The 20,600-nt window shown below is 39.9% G+C and overlaps 1 protein-coding gene across 3 annotated transcripts in view; it reads left to right on the top strand.

Moving 5' to 3' along the window:
* LOC121521774 (neurexin-3b) overlaps window positions 1-20,600 on the top strand; it is a 536,400-nt gene that overhangs the window by 217,251 nt on the left and 298,549 nt on the right. For all 3 annotated transcript variants that reach the window (XR_005992887.1, XM_041805939.1, XM_041805938.1), the window contains 3 exons: window positions 1,281-1,454; window positions 2,437-2,463; window positions 6,469-6,588. Coding sequence is in view for 2 of the 3 variants with exons in the window: in XM_041805939.1 (XP_041661873.1) it covers window positions 1,281-1,454; window positions 2,437-2,463; window positions 6,469-6,588 (321 nt within the window). In the remaining variant the exon portion in view is untranslated. The remainder of the gene's footprint in view (window positions 1-1,280; window positions 1,455-2,436; window positions 2,464-6,468; window positions 6,589-20,600) is intronic.

Below are 20,600 nucleotides of genomic sequence, written 5' to 3'. Positions count from 1 at the left end.
TCTGGCAGGTACATCCATGAAATAACAACACTGCAAACATTACAGACCAAGAAACATTTCATAAAAAAGAAAAAGAAAGAAAGAAAGAAAGAAAGAAAGAAAGAACGAAGTTACACAATCTGTGGCTTACTTTAGTTTTGTTAACTTTAGCTAAAACTAACAAAGCTTTGCTAGCTCTGTAGTTAACGTTACTATGTAAGCCACTGTAGCTAAATTAGCTTTTGCTAAAGCTAACAAAGACAAAGTAAGTGACCATTTGTGTAACTACTTCCACAATGGGTCTAGTTTTGGCTAATGTAGCATCACTTAGCTAATGTAGCTTCAGTTCCTTTTTCTTTAGCTAGGTAGCCATGCTACCTTGGTAGCTTAAGTAGCCAACATAACTCTGTTAGCTTTAGGTTTAGCTAAATTAGCTATGTAGCTATGTTACCAACGTAGCTTACATTAGCTTTAGCCTTATCAATGTCAGCTGCGTTAGAGTGGGGTTTTTTGAGGATGAGCTTTTTTTTCCTGCAAGCTGACTCAGCTTAAAAGTTTTGCAGGTATTTGACTTTACATTTTTGTATCCTAACCCTTACCCTAATCATTAACAAGTTTAATTCAATTTATTTTCAAATTTTTAGCATGTGTTTCCATTCTGAAAGAGGTTGCGTCTCACTTTCGTGGTATGCATGGGGGGCATCTGAGATCTGAACCCAGACCGTCTTGGAATTTCCCTCTACGCTATTCCCAGTCTTTGTACTTAGTTAAGCTAAGACCATGAATGCTAGCTTTATATTTACTATACAAACATGGGGGTGGTTTCAATGTTCTCATCTTCCTCAAGATTTGAATTTGATTCTCCAACAATAATTCAATTATTGCTTTGAGAAACATTTATTTTTTCTGAAAGGTCAGAGTATTTCTTTTTCTACTGTGTTTAAAAAGTGTGAACTGACATAATCTTGGTAAAGGAAGTGCTGACTTGTTGAAGACAAGAGCTAAATTTAGGTCTTAAACTTGGCTTTTGATGATATAGTCAGAACTTTAAAGACTCAGTGACTCAAAACTTTTATTCAGTGAACATTTTCAGAACTCTAGTGGTCTTCTGAAACACTCAAGGACGTTGATCTCAGCAGAATGCTAAGAGACACAGACTCAGAGAAACAAGTCTAATCTTAATCTGTAATTCGTAAATGTGTCAAATATCACGTAAAGCATTTTCTGTCACCATGTAAGACTTGGTTCTTTATATCCCTAACATCTAACCTGTCCTTATCCCCTTCTTCCTCTCACCTCAGGTGACCTCTTCATCGGAGGCCTGGGTCCCAACATGTACCAGAACCTTCCTAAACTGGTGGTTTCTCGGGAAGGTTTCCAGGGCTGCTTGGCCTCGGTTGATCTCAACGGCCGCTTGCCAGACCTCATCAATGACGCCCTTTTCCGCAGCGGGCAGATTGAGCGTGGCTGTGAAGGTACAGATGGCCTGCAGTGCTTAAGAATCATGATCTGCTGTGTGAGATTTATTAGTCTAATTACAAAGCTCTTTAGAAGCCCTTAAAGCCACTGGCTGGCATTGTTAATCCCACTTATTTTCTTCCTCTCTGCCAGGCATTTGTCACAGCTTAGAGGAATGCTTAAAACTTGTCTTTTAGTTTCTCTAATCAAGGCTTGTTAACTTTTTATGTTGCTTCATTATATCTGAAGAGACTAGAAGTAGTTAAATATGACTGAGAGAATCCGGTAAAACAGAATAATGAAAGAAAAGAGACAAGAAAAAAATATGTCAAAACATTGAGTAATTCTTTTAAATTGCAGTTTTACAAGGTAAGACTCTTGCAGGTTTTGCCAACTTTCTATTGAACTCTTAACACCCCCTGCCTGCATTTTCTTTTCCTTCTCCAAATTTCCTTCTCAAGAATGACTAGTAAAAGCTTTTCAGAATACAAATAAGCTGTTGATTACGTGGTTTGAGAGTAGCTTTCATTTAAGAGTTGCAATTTTAATGAGTGTAAAGTTAAATGGGTGGGTGTATCCATCCATATTAAAGAGAGCATAGTGCCATAGCAGCACTATCTGGACTTATTAAGAGCCTAAAGCATATCATTACTCTTTCAAATAAACATTTTATGTTTTTAAATACTCATGCCTTTGTGTAGGCCCTCATCATTTAACCTCTAGAGGGCAGCAGAAGCTTAAATACATTCAAAACACCTCACAATCACCTTTGAAAGCAGAACCATAAGAAGCCAAAAACAAGCTTAAATCTTGTCTTTTGTAAAAGCTATGGGTTATCTTTATCCACACAATGAACCCTAAAGAACTTTTAATAATGTTTCACACTGCCAAAGTGACAAACTTTTACAGACACTAACAATGCTGCTCCCTCACTAACCTTTACTCTTGTTTTCCGCTCTGCTCTGTTCTGTTTGTTATTTTCTTTCTGCGCTAACAAAGTTGGTTTCACCAAAGCCGACCTGCAAGGTAGACGGTTAAATCCAGCCTCTCGGAGGCCTGCTCGCCTGAAAGCTTGCTGTGTGCAATGCATCGTGGGTGTCACCATGGCAATAATGTCCTCTTGGGTGCTGCAGAGGTGACTCGCTCTCTGAAAAGACAAAGTTAATAGGTAGAGAAAAAGAGAGACAGAGAAGTCTGGCAGACAAAACAACTGATTAAGCAGCAAGGATAAATGATTCATAGAGCAAGCTCATGCATTTTTATGTACAGCTGCTCTAATGCATATACATATGTCGAGCTCTACCAGATTTACCTGTAAGTAACAGTCAAATATAAAGTCTAAAAGCATGCTTTCTTCCATGCTTACATCAAGGTTAGGCAAAGGGCTCTATCTAATAAAGTTTGCGTAAATCAAGGACATACTTTAAAGAGTTTTTGCTGTGGTTCATCAACCCCTGAACTTCAAAACAAGTCCTTTAGAACATCATGGACAGGACTGTCCCTTATCAGCCACAACATTCAGTTTATGCTGCGATCTAGATTTGATTATTAGCCATAATGTCATAACCATTTAGGGTCAACTCACCACAAGACACCTAAGTGTGAACAGTAATGTTTGGTCATGTAGGAGACATGTATGTAAGCTATTGACTAGGGCTGCTTGATTATAGCCAAAATCATTATCAGTTTATTCTAAATTAAAATGAAATCACCTTTTCAAAAATGATTTCTCCTTGATGTTATGACAACATTGTCTGCATTTATCAACCTGAAATACTCCTAACAGGCAATGAATGAATATAAATGAGTGAAAATCATAAAAGCTGACAAATAAAACCTCACAGTGCCATTTTTCATGATTTTTATTTTTGTTTATTGAATCAGTGCCATTGGTTACCTTCTGCGTTTGGTCACAATATTACAACAAACACTGACACATCTACCAAGTGACAAAACTTATGGGCAAATTAAGTGTAACATGGCATGTGACACTTTGATCCTTTAATACCAATTATCATATTTTCATGAAAGTGGGAAGCCACAATTGATATTGAAACTGAAACCTGATTAATTGCCCAGTACTACTGAACGCACTACCTCTGTCCGATTCAAAAAAAGATGGTTTAACATAGGGAAACAAAACTTATGATCATGTGGAAGACTTAAGTTTGTATCTTTCCAGCCAAACTTGAAGGAAAATGTAGGTTATTCAGGTTCTTGGTCAAGAGCACTACATAACCCACACTCCAAGAGTGCCACAGTGACACCTCTGATTTGCTTATCCCACCATAACATGCCAAATGTCAATTTTCTCTGTGGTTCTGCCACTTCTAGTGAATTTAACAGTAGTTTTTTCAACAGAAGGAAGTTTAAAATTGGGAAACAAAGCTGGTTATCATGTAAAAGACTAAGGACAGCTAGTTAAACTGGCCAGTACAAGATTTACAAGTCAGTTAAACTAATAGGCTATCATTGTTTATGCATAAAGGCCTGAAATCCCAGCCAAATGCTCTATTAAAACTGTGCCTGGGCCTCCTGCCACTAGAAGCTGCTGTAGCCTCAGTAGATGGCTGCTTCATTCCTGCCAGATCTTTCCACTGGCTCTCTGCTAGATGTGTTCATGAGAAGCTTAGCGGTTTGCATCTCATAAAAACAGTGTGGCATGGCAGTAATTTGAACTAGGTCATGGAGAGAAAGTTGTACATAGGCTGTTGAGGCCCTTAACCAAAGGAATGAGTAACCACATTAAGCATGATGTCAATCTACAAAGATGAACGAAGGCTGGTGGAGCTAGCTGCTACCTTTAGCCACACTCTACTCAGTATACCAGCCTCAGATCATATACCCAATGAAACAGTGGGCCTGTTATTAATCTAACTGTATCTGACTTCAGACTAGTCAGTTACAATTTAAATGCTCATTTAGCTGAATAAGAAAACAATCACTGTAGAACATTACAAAAGAGGTCATACAGTAGCTACTGTGCAGAACTTTTAGGCATGTTTGAGCCAAGAATTGAGGCTGAAATTAGGCGTAGATGTGACAGTAAGCCTGCATGAGGGCACCACTGACACAATCCTGATAGCACTCTTGATTTCGGAAAATAATCAGTAGAAAAAATAACAAAGTCCACACCTTTTAGGCGGAGTAAGGGGTGGATTTGGCATGACCTTGGGTACTGTCCAGGTGGAAAGAAAGGCAGCCACGAGTCCTTTGTCGTGCCAAAAACCGCCAGCGGTCTCTGGGTGTATGACCAGGGGCAAAAAAGCTCGAAAGAGATGCCGTAAAGTTTGACCTTTGTCACCCCATACGTCACTTAGCACCAGATCAACCAGTAGAAATGAAAAAGGTGCATTAGGCAGTTTCAACCTGTAGAAGGCAGTCAGTAAGGATGATTTTAACTTTAAAATATAGACCTTGTGCAAAATTGTCAACATGTGGACTCTAATAGAGTAACAGTTTTACTAATCCCCATATACATCCGTAGGTGTTCACCTGAAGGAAGTGGTCTGAGCGTTTAGTTACTCTTTGAGTAATGCTGTCAGAAAAGTCCTGTAGAGTTCTATGGCTGTGGTTTTGACAGTCTGTAGGCAGAGTCAGACAGTTCTGTGGGAGTTCTGTGCTCTTGTATGAAAATGCCAGCACTGACACATTATTGGGGGGGTGTCGACAGCAGAAAGAGGCTGTCACTGCACATCTGAACTCCGCCAGCCGACGTATCAGGCCTCTCTCAGCTTTTTTTTAAAAAAAGCTATCATGCTACCCAGACGAGTGTTTTTCAGAGAGCAAGCGACCTCCTGCTGACACACTCAAACACAGCAAAATCCTCTGTTGCTCCCACTAACATACGAGCAGCGCTGTGTGAATACAAACATGGAATTCACACTCAGAGATACATTCACATGTGCCTGGTTGACTACCGTTACCATACATTACACAGTAAATGCACTTTCAGCTGGCAAACTTAATCTGTTCTCTTCACTTTGTCTTGCATTAGACACCTGCTCTTCAACACTTGCATTCGTCTGCTTTTTTGTTCATGTTCTTTAATTTGATTTATTTTTAGTTGTTTCCTATGTGGTTATCAGAAAGGTTTTTGTCAAGGTTTCCCCCGCTGCGTCTCTGTCTAGACTCCGACGGGGATTGTTTATCTCGTTATCTATGCTGTGCGCTTGTCCTTATCTGCATTCCCTCTCTGTATACGTATTCAAAGGTAGGAGCCATGTGTGGTGTAGAGGAATAGCAAACACACATCCAGTTTGACTTTGAATACCCTCCTTAACTTCTGTCTGACTAATGTGCATACAAAGAATATGCACAACATGTTCTCTTTTCTCCTTCTCTCCATGAATACTGTCTCTTTTAGTGTGTTTAATGTTCGCCGCAGTCGAGGATTGTTAGAATAGACCACTTAGGATGTGTATTATTATTGCTCTTCTTATCCATGAGTCATCTGTTAAAAGGTTATTTTGTTCACGTCTCGTCTTGCTTGTTCAGAGGGAATGCAGCATTTGAAGTTTTACTCTGATAAAACTTTTATAAATTACTTGTTGGAATGAGAATAAATTGCATGCCTGTCCGACTGCACACAAAGAAGGAAATGAAGGCATGTTGACAGTGTCACCATATCAGCTCAGCTTGAGTCCAATTCAGCTGCTGTTACAGTTGTCGTAAACGCAGACTTGCATCCTTTCAGAAGATTTTACAGAAATTAACTCAACACTTTATGGAGCGTGCTGTTGATCTTGTGAAAACCTGGCGCTTCTGCTTTGGGCTTTCCACTACGATTACTGCCTTACCAGCATGAAACAGGATTCCCCTGGATGTTTTTTAAGCGTGCTGCACTCCGGGTCAGGCTTCCTGTGGTGACACTGTTTACTCCGTCTTCTGCTGTATATCTATCTCTCTCTAGAGTGCATTTCTTCTGCATGGGTCCTGCATTGTTAAAGCTCAGAAGTAGCTCCTTATTGTTTCTTAACTGCTGTCCTGTGGCATGTCTCCTTCCTTCTTGTCCTCTTTCTTTATCCCCAGGCCCAAGTACGACCTGCCAGGAGGACTCGTGTGCCAACATGGGCGTGTGCATCCAGCAGTGGGAGAATTTCACTTGTGACTGCTCGATGACGTCCTACACAGGGACCCACTGCAACGACCGTGAGTACCCAAAAATTACTCTTACTTTTGCTTTTTGTGTGTGCTTTAAAGGAGCTCTCTGCGATTTGTATGTGTCTGAGTTGATGTATGAGTCACAGAGACTATCAAATGGCACCTGAAATAGTTGTGTAATACATCTTGTGGCACTGAAGGGAGCTTTATCAAGTCTGGGAAAATCATTCAAGTGGCATCCCTTGAGTGATTTCAGTGAGTTGCAGCTTAAAGGTGCATTACAGGAAATAATGGATAGTAGGTTTTGCTCCTCACAGAATGCTGTCAGCCAGATTGGATTTGACTTTACAACAAAAGATTGGGATTGTCTGTTGCCTTTTTTAGTAAATGTTGTGGCTACAAGGGCTTACATGATGTTTGTTTATCAGGGCTTGTAGGAGCTCTAGCTTTCAGTTGGACTTTTTAAAATTTCCTGACGGCTGTTTTCTTATTGCTTTAAGTTAAATCATTGTTGTTTTTACTGGATGATTAAACCAGATTAAAAAAAGTAGTCCAATAGACTTGCCAAAGTTTTTGCAAGAGCTTTCATTTTAACAAGAAGTGAATGTTCACTCTTTTATAGTTTGACTTTTAGAGATGAGACACTTGCAGGTTACTTCTCAAAACCTTATGAAAAATGATTGATCCGTAGGGTTTTTCCACCACAACCGAGCCACCCGTTTGAGGGTGTGTCTAGAGCTGATGACTCAGCTTTTGAGTCAGTGGCGTTAAATAGCAAGCATTGTTTTGTACAAGAGTTGGCTGTTGTTTCTACTTCAGAGTTTTTTCTTCTTTTATTGGTAATTCCGCAGATACATCAAAGTTTGATGCTACTTTAACACTTCTGCATGGTGTCCCCAAAATATGACAACCGCTATGGCGTCACAGTGGCGCTTGGGCCCTGCTTCAGAGCAGGGCCGTTATGGGTTGGGCTTGGCGTAACCCAGTGCGGCCAAACTGGAGATGGAAAAGTAAATCAGCATGTCTTAGTTTGGATTAGCGCAGCCAACAGACGGTGAGGATGTGCCACTAGACATTAGCTCAGCAACAGCTTTGGAGCTAGCAGCAGCTCATGTGGCATTCCCTTCTTCCATCCTGTGCATGCTAAATACACTAGGAGAAACTCAGATTTCATTATTTTTACTTATTTTATCACAAGTGGTTCTGTTGCAGAGAAAATGGTCCTCATTCATCACTGTCTTCTCAAGATTTTCCTTAACTTTGTTCTTAAGAAAGTTTTAGAGTCAGATTCATGACTTACTCTTAAACTGTTGGATTATTTGTACTTGTGATCTTGAACTGATGAATGTCATGTGCACATAGGTGAAAGTTTTTGCACGTGTTCTTAACACAGAGATCTCTTAACACAGAGAAAATCCTCTTTAATGCCCATAAAAGGGCATGCGACTGATGTCTGTTATGTCCACATTAATGTGAACTATAAAAATGACTGTGCACTGGACTCCAAGGATAAATATTTAGGCATAGATAGTTCTTAAGTGGATAAATTAAAAATATTCTACAAAAAAATCTAATCTGAATCTTATTATATCACTGGTTCAGATAGGGCTGCCTTTAGGAATGACACGTATTGTGTGATAATAAGAAAGGAAGCATACTATAAGAATTAAAAAAAAAAATAGTGACATAGGGTGGTTTGAAAATGTATATTATTTGATGGAAAACTACATCTTTTGATAGGCCAGCTGAATAGAGATAGGATATATGGGGGGAGAGAGAGTGGCAGGAATGCACAAAACAGCACGGAGACTAGAAATCAATCCAGACCAGTGCATTGAGGACTGTAGCCTCAGCATATGGGTATGTGCTCTACCCACTGAGCTTTACTGGAGCCTGGAAACCTCTATTTTTTCTGAAATCTGACTCAGTTAAAAAATGGAACATCTTTTGAATAGATTTCATTGTTAGCTTGTGTTTTTTTATAATTTGAAACAAGTTATTTAATAATAGAAAATTTAAAAAAAACCCATCACACTAATGTGCTCAGTCTCAATTCATAATGTTACACTTAAGATCAAACATTGCACAGTGGACTTTAAGTTGGCCACATTACAGTATTGTGTCTTTTTTAATTGGAATATTTGAATGCTGATGAGTGAAAAACTAGTCATTTAATCCTGTCATTTTAAGGGATGGGGATCAAAATCCCAGTCTGTAAAGACCAACTTCTGTGTTTTTCAAATACACAAAAATCAATAACATTTCAGCTTGGCGATACTGATATTGAGTCTGACATACATCAGCTTTTTGCAAGTGGATCATAAACTTAAAGCACATCAGCATTGTGCATCAAATTCTGACACTAGCGTGCACTCGTAGCTGCTAAAGCACAAGTTTCTTCTTCAACTGCTGGAAAGTGCTCCTAAACTTTGCAGCAATTCCCATTTGTTAAAAATATTAATTCAGTGCATAAATCTGTGGTGGAATCTGCAGCACTGAGGTTAGATAGCAGACTTAACAAGCTGAAAGATACGATGCATTCAAGTAACCTCAATGAATTAGGTAACTGTATCCTATATGTCATGATGTGTTCAAATATCAGAAAAATGAACATTCCGTTTTGACTACAACCTTCAGTAAATACAGTTGTGAATATGAGGAATGTGTTTGTATTTGAGGGATATAAAATAGAAGTACGAATCATAACTGAATAACTTAACTACTCAGTTTAGACTGCTACTGCTGTAAATATTTTTCATCATTTTGTCTTTCCACCAAACCATAAAAAGTATTGATAATGGTATCATTAAGGACTCTGATTGATAAGGAATGTCGATAAAGGTATCAATATTAATGAGAAACGTATTCTTAAGAGTGGTTGGTGAATGAGGCCCATTGATGCAGCCCCATAGAAATAGTTAAGTTGTTTTGATTTGACTGGCAAACTCAACTTGGCTCTTCAGCTGATGGTGTAAATGGTTGTCTTTAGGGGCTAGCCCTAGCTGGGTCAAACAATTTTCACTACGATAACAACAGGATCAGCTTTGGCAGCCCTAATTTGTTCCTTATAATGTCTAGAAATGCAGTGAGGGGCACTCACAGCTGAGTGAAACTGCCGTATAATGCTGTCATTACATAATGATACCCTGCTTATGTCTGTGATAATATGCACTAATTTCACACTTGCAAAGACTACAAATGCCCGCTGACACCTCCTTAAAGTGAATGCACCTCTGAAGCCTTGCCAACCTCTCCTCAACAGTGAGTATCATCTCCTTGACTCAAGGACTCCCAGAGCTCTCTCACTCGTCTGTTTATTAAGCTTTTGTCGGATTTGCTGCTTGAAAGACGCCCTGAAAGCTTCATGTGATCTTTGAATGGAGCAACTAAGTGATGCTGGGTATTGTTGAGGGTTTCTTTTCTTTTTTTCTTTTTGCTGCAATGCAGGCAATTTGTTGGTACAGGTTTGCTTGATGTCTGGAGCGTTCACGTGCCGGGCTTCAGAGTAGGCGTCTGTGACTGATGATGTGTAAAATATCCACTTCTGCCTCAATCGCCTTTTCATAAACGCCCTTCAACCCGCTATCATAGAAGTGTGAGCCTGTGTGTGTGTGGGATCTCTTATCCCCATGACGACAGGGGACTTCCCCTCAGTAATCACGGTTGGCGGTCTTTCATTTAGCGGTTAATAGTAGGGGCATACTGCTGCTGGGCCAGACTAATGAGGTGGTGGAGGCTGTTAGAGGAGCTGCTCTGTGTGAGCGCCGGCGTCCCCTAATCAGCCAGACCTTTGTGATGTTAGACCCAGTCGCTGTCTATGACTTTATATCTCCAAAAACCTTCCTTTTTTTTCCCTTCTCTTTTTCTCCCTGTGCAAAAGATCATCTGATGCAATCATTTCCACGCAAGGCGAGCCATCGACTCCGGTTCTCACTCAGTGATGGGAGCTGTGTTTTTATGTGTTAATTAGTGATGAGAGGCGCTCATTAATTCACCTCCTACCGCAGCCTGGGATGACTTACAGGGCAGATTCATCGATTTCCTATCGGCTCAGAAATATTTCTTCTTAAAAACACAAGAGCTTGGACAGTAACTTACTTTACATTTCGTGACTTTGCAGGGTGAAGTCTTAGTTTGCCTCTTGCAGGGTTTTGTAGATTAATGCTCACTAATATCGACTGGACTCTTCAAGCGTATAATAGCTTCCTTAACTGAGCGTCATGGACCCAAATTGGAATTTTGCACTTGATTTTCTTTTCCTTTGGGTGCTTTTTCAAGCTGTTTCTTTTCATTTCCTTTAAAAAAGAAACAATAAAAGAAGTAAAATGAGGGGGTTTAGGAGCTCTTATTCTAGGAAGGCTGTAGTTGACTTTTCAAAGCATGTCCCAATCTTGTGATGCTGACTCTGATGCCATCCATGTGAGATTTTAAGAGCGTAGCAGTGTGGCATAATGCCACCAGGTGGCAGTAAATCCACAAGCAGGACCGTGCAGTGTCCCTCTGTGCAGGGAGAAAATGAGATGCAATCCCCCGAGCATGAAATCAGCTTTCCTGTTATTTTCCTCCACTGCTTTGCCTCTTGTACTTCTCTATAGTTATGGATCATAGAGAGAAAATTGTGCAATTCCCTAAATAATGCAAAATCAAATGTAGTACATACAATCATATTGCCAACAGTTTTATAGCTTGATTGGAGCGGCTTGGTAAAAATAAAAACAGTGAGCGCAGCCCTTTGCCTCGTGTGCGTGTTCTGTGCGGCTGCCTTTTATTCAGTGAGCACAGCGCTGAGAGAGAGTTTTTAATTAACAATGTGGGAGTGGAGCTTCTCCCTCTGCTTCTCTCGCTCTCTCCCTCTCTGATAGCTGCCAGCAAATATCAGTAATTGTCTGCCTCCCTGACTCCGTCTCTACCCATTGTCCAAATGAAGAAACTTGAACAAAGTAAAGTGAACATTTCTGCCAGTTAAGCCTCTTCGCTGTTTCATCTGCGCTGATTGTTAGCGTCGAGCCTGCGTGCCCTCTCTGCACTCCTCTTTTGTAGCACACAGAGCTCTAGGTGGCAGCGAGAGAGAAGAGGGAGAAAAAAAAACCTCAGGAGGCAAGAAATATCTCCGCTCCTTCCATTTATTCTCATGTACCCCCCTTTTTGCAGTGCTCTTTGCCACGTACAAGCCATTTTCAGTGGACAATCTGGAGGTGCATGTCGTGCCCAGCACTGCTTAAAAAAACAAGGGTGGAGGGGTGGACTCTTTTTATAGCATTTTCATCCTGCTTGGTTCTGGCTCACTGCTTTTGTCATGCTCATCTCCATCTCCCTGTCGTCTCATATCCATCCCTCTCTTCTCGTCTTTTCTCACTCCTCCTCCTCTTTTCCTCTCTCTGTTTTCTGACTGGAACTCTCCCTGTCAGCTTCTATGAATACCGCAGAGTTTCAGTTTAAAAAAAAAAAAAAAAAAAAAATCCAAGGACATGGGCGCTGTGGGCCGAGCAAGACGAGCAGCGGACACTCCTCTTCCACATCCAGAGCAATTACTCAACTTACATAATAGAATTATCTCGGCAAAGGTCGCTGCATTGTTCCACAGTCAGGAACGCGGTAAACAAACACAAATAAAGAAATGAGAGAAGAAAACTGGAATCAGTGATTGTTACGACATATCAAGAGATGTCTTTCTTTCTGTTTGTGCATTGATCCCAATCGAACCCTCTACCCAACCCGTTGTCCTTAATCTACTCTGCTCAGAAGGCTGTAACCATATCCGGCTAACTGCTTACATAAACAGCGGCGGCGTTGCTTCCTTCACTGTTTAAAAGAAAGTAATCATGGCATTCGCCTCGTAGTCATTTCTCTCCCACTCATAGGGGAGAGAAGAGAGAAAAGAAATGGACAAAAGAGGCAAGGAATGAGGAACAAGCTGTGTTTCCTCTGGTCTGCAATGTTCCTGTGAGTAGAAAACCCACAATAATAACAGAATTCTCCCTCTATTGACTGATGTGTCTGCTCTACAGTATTAAACTCGCAGGGGAAGAAAAAAGGCAGGAGCACAATGAGGCTATTCACTTTGACGTGACGTCAGTGATGAGTGAAGGTTTTAGGGATAAACAAGCAAATGGGAAAAGAAACGCGCGCACAATAACGCACACAGGCACCGCTGGTGTCTGTAGACCCCCCTCATGAATACTGAAGGGGTTTTCATTGGAGCTGAATAATTTAACCTGCCGCCCATTTGAATCGGATTAAGTGGCTGGTGCAGGCTCCTGGGCAAGGCCGCCAATAAGGGGGGGAGAGGGGAGAGCTTTCTGGGGCCTAGCCCAACCCAGGGGGCCCATGGAGGCCAGGAAGTTCATCTTTGATAACCATATTTTGTTTTTAGCCTGAATAATAGCCATTCTTATCAAAGAGACAACAAATAAGAAAAAGGTTAATTTATGCTGTAGTAAAATAAACCCTTTTCTTAACATTGCATTACCTTTTTTCTGGTAATGTTAATAATGTGAATTGGCACATTAAACTAAAGCTTTTGGAATTAATGTCAGTATTTATAGAAAAGCCATGATGTAGACAAAAGTTACAAGAATAAAGTAGAAGGAATGGGATTCAGTGGCAAAATGGATTAACAAAGGAAAAACAAGTCAAAATGGGTGAAAAGATTGTGAAAAGCAGTTAAAAAGTGGGAAAAATTGGCCAAAAAGTTTCAAATAGGGGCAGAAAGTTGCAAAATAGTGGAAACAATGGGTTACAGAGGCAATATGGGCAAAAACATAAGCCTAAAGTTGTGAAAATGGGTTAAAAATGTAGTGAAAAATAGGTAAAAAGTGGCAAGAATTTGCCAGTGATGAAAAGGTCTTTAAGTGTTCAAATAAGTGATTCACACATCAGAACCAAGTAATAGCTTGGCACACTTTCAGCTCTGAAATGAAGTAACTGTTAGCCAGGACACTAGCACCAATGCTAGTGGTCCATTGATATTAAACCACAACTGGGAAGTTCTGTGAGTAGATCTGCTAATGGGCAGGTGTTGAGTAGGGGTCGTCTGTTGCTCTTTGGTGCGGTTGGTCATCCCTTAACTGGAAGGTTGGAAGTTCCTGCAGACAAGGAATCCTTAGGGAAGACATTGAACCTTGAATTGTCCCTTTATGAATCGTATGAATGAGATTAAGTGGACTGATGGAAATGCTACTCAGAAGCAACCTGTGGTGTGAAAATTGCTTTGAATGGTCAGAGGACTTTTCCATTCACTGTTTTAAGCAAAGAACAGGAAACACATAATTTCAGTTTGGGCCCACTGAGCAGAACAGTGTGGCATTCCTGGTATCTGAGCATATGCACTAAGTCTTTCGGTCCTTCTGGGCTCACTTTAGTGAAGCCTGGACATTGACTGATGGCCAGATGCACCCACTGGAATCCTGTGTTAGCTTCTCTTCAGCACATCTTTATTCTCATCTGTATTTCACCACACAGTGATGAAAATGAGACACAAATTTTGAGCCGTACAACTCGCTTGAAAGTCAGATCATGCGTCATTTGTCATGCTGTGTGCAGTGGGGTACGACAGCCAACTAGAACCCAACTACAGCCCAACCAGCTGCTCCGGAATGGTCTGATGGATTTGTGACATGCTTGATGTTTTGATCATGGCTCAAGATTCTCCCCACAGCAGTGAGACCAGAACCACAAGCACATTCCTCAACTTTGGGGGTATTTTTTTTTCCATCATAAACTGTCAGACAGCATCTTAAATCATCATGACAACAGCGAAGGAAACTCCAGTGATTTTTGTCACAGTCTGTCCTGACTTCACTCCTGCAGTGTGAGCACTCAGGTTGTCCACAGCCCTCTATGGTTGTGCATCGTAAGCCATCAAGTCACACAGTACAAGCTGACATTCTGCCACGACTGTGATAGAGTTGGTTTGAAATAGCACAGTGTATGCCCGGCTTAACTGAGAGGGCAACTTCACTCAGGGTGCAAAAGTGTATATAGATACTCTGGGGCAACTCTGCAGTTTAAGGGATGATTGTCAAGTAATTTAACTACAATGACGCAAACCACTCTGAGCGATTAAGTACTGTTAAGTACTCATTTTTCACAACCTTGTACTGTTCAGTCTTTCAGTGTTTTGGTGCTTGGTGCCAATGTGATATTGGAGTTAACACCCCTTTATGCTGTCATTGGCTTGCACTATTTTGATAATAACCTCCTTTTCTTCCCACTTTTTCCAGATCCTGTTTTCTCTTTCTGAAGTTACAAAAAAATGTATCAATTTTACTTCACATATTATCACATTCACGTATTAGCTAGGCAGATTGCTTTGAAACCACTGTGTTAGGTAAGTTTTGCAAGTATAAATCCTCAAAACCAGATTGGTTTCATGGTTCGGAGCACATTTTACCTTTTATGGTCACCAACGGCTGCTTTTCTGTCATGTTTGGTTCTTTCCACAACCCAGCATTTGGGGTAGCAGTCGTTTAAACTTAATTATCTTGTTTTCATCATCAGGAGAAGCTAAAATCATAAATGAGATTGAAATTCTGTTAATTGCTCAGTTTTACGAGTCTTTTTCTGCTGAAAATATAAAAAATCAAAAGAAAGAGATGATTGCCTCTTTTGAGTTGATGATATTTTAGTATTTAGTAGATCCCATTGACATATCAGTGCTTTATTTATCTGTTAGGAACTAATAAATGCAGCTGTACAGACACAAAATAAAGCAATGTAGACATAAAACAGACAAAAGCCAGTGAACTGGTGCAGGTTAAAGCAGTCCAAAGTAAAATCTTTAGCCTCCAGACTGGCTGACTGGCAGCGTTAATGAGTCTCATGAGGAAGGGCACAAAGCTAGACATGGCATGTTTGTCCTGAAAGGAGAGATTTGTACCTGATGATGAATGTGTTTTTTGGTTATGTAGTGTGTTTGAGGTGTTTTATGTTATTTTTAGTTCTTTCTTTGTCGCCCCGTTGCTGCAGATGCTGCTGATTGAGGTATATGTTCCTCACGGCACCAAATGGACAACTTTATCATCCAGGCGGATCGCTCAATATCAAGCAGAAGGAGAGACTGATGTAGAAATGTCTTCCTTTTCTTCCTTCAGAAGCTTATAGAAAGTTTCCAGTAAATGAAAGTACCTTTTGGCTGAAGTGGGCTTATAAGTGGAGCATAGAAATATGAGAACATTTGCCTATAAATACCACAGGTAGTTCAGAAATGGGCCAAAAAAGATCCATAGAGAGTGATTTGCGCTCCAGGCACAATCTTATCCCAGAAGCACACTTTGAAATGCTCTCTTTTCTTTGTGATACTCGTAGAGACGATTACGTTAGCTTAAAATGCCCATATGACCGAGGAATGACATCATCGAGGAGCTTAAACAGCATAAAGATTCAACATGTGCTTGCTGTATCATCAGAAAGAAGCAACTTCTGGATGACGGAGGATTGCTGCTCAGGAGGAAACTCATTCTTTGTTGTGAATCCATGGCTTGAAGAAATCTTTGATTGCCCGACATAAACCCTGCAGAACTGCCCCAAACACAAACAAACACATTAGTACGCGCACGTAAAGTTGTCGCTCCAAGATATATAATCTCTCTCCCTCTCTTCCTCACTTCATCACTCCTTCTTCCTTCCCTCTGATCTCATGATATCTATATTAGAACCAGAGCTGCATGTCCGGCCTGAGGGGGGCTAACAAGCTGGACCGCTATTGGCTGATCAAGCTAATGATGCTTGCCCAGCACTGCATCATGTCACTGTGATAAGACTGGATGTCACTTGTGTCAATCGATGTGTCACCTCTGCACACAGAGCCATGGTATAATTGGATATATGCGGTGCTGTGGAGCCTTACTACCCCAAGGCCAGAAAAAGAGAATGTATAACGGGTAAAAAAAATAAATGGAAGATGTTACTCCTCATAAGTGTCAATAAAGGGCATTGTCCAAGAAATTTTCCATTTTTAGCTCATTCATTGCTGTTGATCTGAGCTTAATCTTAAAGGATTAGATCCTGGTAGTTAATGTTTTAAGTAGACAGTGGCTCAAATAATCAATCATTTTATGCATGTGTGAGGCAGATGCAATCATATTTGGTGTTTTCAGCCTGTTTTGGTTGTTGGTCAGTCTGTTTGGGTTTGTAGTGAACGGGGGCCTCATAGAGGCAGCAGCTCAACCTAACCACAGTGCTGATAGGATTAATTGGCTGACAGCTAGATCATATAATTATCCTACAGAGCACACAGTGCTTCTCTCAGCTGTAGACTCCAGAGTCTTCACCACACAGTCTTGGATCGTTGGCTGTAAGATGTAAATCCAATCCCTAATCTCAAACAAAAATTGTCCAGTTACGATCAGGTGCCAATCAATCGGGGTGTCTGTCATTGCACTTAAGATATGCCAGTTAATAATACACACTAACCAAGAGTAATCTCTTGAATATATCATTTCCATCACTGCAAGGCATTAGATATTCCATCTCAAGCTCTTTCATTTCATAGTGAAAATAAAGTCAACTGTAAAAGTATTTTCTTCGGCAATGCGGGAAATTCTGTTAGTCATAATGTAAGCTGTCATAACCATGTTTTATATTTCACTGCAGTTGTAGTACTTATCAAAGCAACAAAAAATATTTTCATTTATTCATGCAGAAGTACAATATAACCTTTTTCAAAATGTAAACCCCTTTTATTATAACAGAACTGCCTTTTTTACTGATGTTAACTGAGTGGATGGGCACATTGAACTAGACCATTATAAAAGAAATGTCAGGCTAAATAGCTAAGCCATGATGTGCAGAAACATAAAGACGCTGGAGAGTACAGATGACGGAACTGAGACAGCTTTAATGGAAAAATGAATAATTGCAAAAATGGGTTAAAAGTGTCAAAACATTTGTAAAGCAGGCGGTGAAAAGAGGTTAAAGAGAGGCAAAAATATGCAAAAAGAGATCTTTGATCTCAACTTGGTTAAATGAAAGTTGGAAAAAAAAAGTCGCTGATTTGTTTTGATATGAATCTTTGTAGATGCAGAAATTAAGAGTGATTTTGCTCCATTCAGCTTAGCTCAGGATACACACTTTAAACTTAAGAGATAAGCATCAGATTAGGAGTTTCTTGTGTTTTGTTTTGGCCACTTTTGCCAGACCCTGTTCTATTCTACTAAATCTATTGAATGCTAAGATCTGCTAGGTTCAACAATGGCTTTTGTTGACATCAGTCTGAGATCTGTTTTCTCATCTCATTCTTTGACATAAAGCAGAAAAGACGCCTTACTGTTTGTCTTCTCACATACCAAAAACATTAGTTAACAGCCCTATTTTATGGTTGACTCACACAGTAGAAAATGTGAAAAGTTCCCCCACTGTGATGAATAAAATCTTTCACAGCTGTCTGTGAATACAACTGCTCTCAGACTTTCTGCAAACTGCCTCAGCGAGCCGACGAGAGAGATGTTGTATGAAAAAGGGAGAGAGAGGGAATGATTGAGTTGAACACATTACAGATAGTTACGATGAGGGGCATCCATCTGTTTTGGTGCCAGGCGGGTAACCTTGAGGCTGTCAGCGCGTTCTCAGCACCCACTCTGGCCCTCTCAGGCTGAGAGCCCAGCCACAGACACATCCATCAACACATGTTCCGAGACACATTTTAGGAGCGCCAGCAACACATACAAATCACCCAATCAATAGCTGGAACAACTCATCTGAACTTCAGGTTTTCAAGAACAGGCATGTTGTGAGTTTGTGTGCCTCGTGTGCATGTTTACCTTTGCTGCTGTGAAATTTATATTTGCCCTGCTCTTGCACAAATGTGTCTTCCTTAGATGTTATGCTATCTCTTTTCACTTCCTGCAGCATCACTTCTCTGCAGCCTGACCACACCAGTTTAGATGTGCATGAGTCAAAGGGAATGGTGATGGTAATGGTCTCTTTGCAGTAAGTTTGGACAGTCATAATTCAAAGTGGATAACAAAAAATAAACTTCTTCAACTTACAGGAAAATAATTCTTCTCATTGAAGTTGATCTTACTGTGAGGCTGATTGCATTGCACCAAGTGTCAGCCTTACTTAGACATGATAATTTGTACCACTATATGCCTGATGTCTCCTGACAGACTCATTTTTACACTCCTACCTTACATACAGGCTTTTAACTGGGCTACATGCTCCCTTTCTTCATGCAACGGCTAGTATGTGGTCTCACAATTACAAGGTGTAGGCTTACCCACAGGGCAGTCTTGTCATTCATCGACTTGAGTTGCCATAGCGAGGTCAGTCATGGGAAGGTTGTGGGAAGAATAGGTTCGACCCTTGGAGCAGAGAAAAAGGAGATGAAATTGCCCCGTTTGATAGCTAACAGCCATTAATTTTGTCCATTAAAGGGCTCTCAGCAGAGCAACCCCACCTTGTGTCTGAAGGGCACTCGTATGGGGAACGTGCTCATGTGAGGAGCAAAAATGATGGTTTTCTTCAGGTTAAGGCATTTAAAGGCAATTACATTTGACATTCATGTTTCTAAAGAGAACAGGTGGTCCACACTTTCTCACTTTATCCTGTGGGTAAAGTTAAATATGCTGTCCTGTCCATTTTTATAATTTAAAGGTCCAGTCCCTGCTGTTTTATTGGTAAAATACAATGAGTCTTGCCATGTATGGCAACTTTAACACATGCGTTACATGTTTAAAAAATAATGTGACAACTTTATGACTAAATTTAAACCAAAATTAGATGCATAACCTGCTCATTTCAATATGAATAGGATAATAAAACTGGAAGATACAGTGCACACTTCTTGTGGTACTTCTCTGGTTTTAACCTGCATTGTTTGGCTACAACTTTTTCTGTAGCACAGGGCTATTCAGTTACAAATTCAACTGGGCCAAATTTTAAAATCAAGAAATGTAGCCGGGCAAGACATGTTCGGGCCCAGTAAGCAGCTGGTAATGTCAAATTTCGAACCAATACACATCAATTTGATGAAAAATATTCACATGAAAAAGTGCATAAAAACACAACAACAGAGCTGTATTTGAAAGTAACCTGAACTAGAAGATTTTTTTTTTTTTTCGCTTGAATAAAAATGAAATAAACAGAATGAAAAAATAAAGGACATGCTTTATACTCAGTAACTTGGGGCTACTTCTGTCAGCATCGGCTTCAAAAAACCGCAGTGCACTGTAGGTAAAAAATTGATGAAAAATTGCGAAACAGGTGGCCCTCTGCATCTCTGACATGACCACAGGCTGGGCCACTTAGGAGTTGTTTCTGGGCTGCTAATTGAATAGGCTTGCTGTAGCGTATCATACTGAATCATATCGTATCGTACCATACCATAATGCACAGCACTGTATCACACCATCATAACTTATGGAGTCATATCATGTAGTATCATGTCTATGATATTGATTTAGGTCATATCCTATAGTATCATATCATATCTTATATCCTATCATACAGTGTTGTATACTATAGTATGGTAATGTGTACTATAGTATCGTGTTGTTTCATATTGTATCATATTGTACTATAGTATATTACATTGTATAAAATAATATCAAATTGTATCATCTTGATAGTATCATATCCTTTCCTTTAGTATTGTATCATATTGTTTGTATCCTATAGTATCGCATCCTGTCATATTGTGTTGTATCTGTTAGTATTGTGTTGTACCATATTTTATTGTATCATATTAAAAGTATCGTATCATATAGTTCGTTAGTGAAGTTTATTTCGAACATGTATAAAGCATAACAATGAAAAATGATGATATACCTTCAAAAGACACACAAATTTTGAAGAGAGAGATGAAACAAAACAATTACAAGGGCACTTAATGATCAAGATTAAATGTACATATCATAAAGTATTGTATAGTATTGTACCAAATCATGTAGTATCTTATCATATCATTAAGTATTGTATTGTGTTGAATTGTACCCTACAGTATTGATCATATAATCCATTCTTGACCACTTAGCCAGCATATTGTCATCTTTAATCATATAAATTCCCTTTTAGATTTTTGTATGAAAGCAAGCCTACATTTTTGTTGCTTGTGATGGTTA

This window comes from Cheilinus undulatus, linkage group 14, assembly GCF_018320785.1.
Source record: "Cheilinus undulatus linkage group 14, ASM1832078v1, whole genome shotgun sequence".
In the NCBI taxonomy this organism is placed as follows: Eukaryota; Metazoa; Chordata; class Actinopteri; order Labriformes; family Labridae; genus Cheilinus; species Cheilinus undulatus.
The sequence above is the reverse complement of the archived record's forward strand: the minus strand, read 5'-3'. Positions and strand labels throughout refer to the sequence as shown.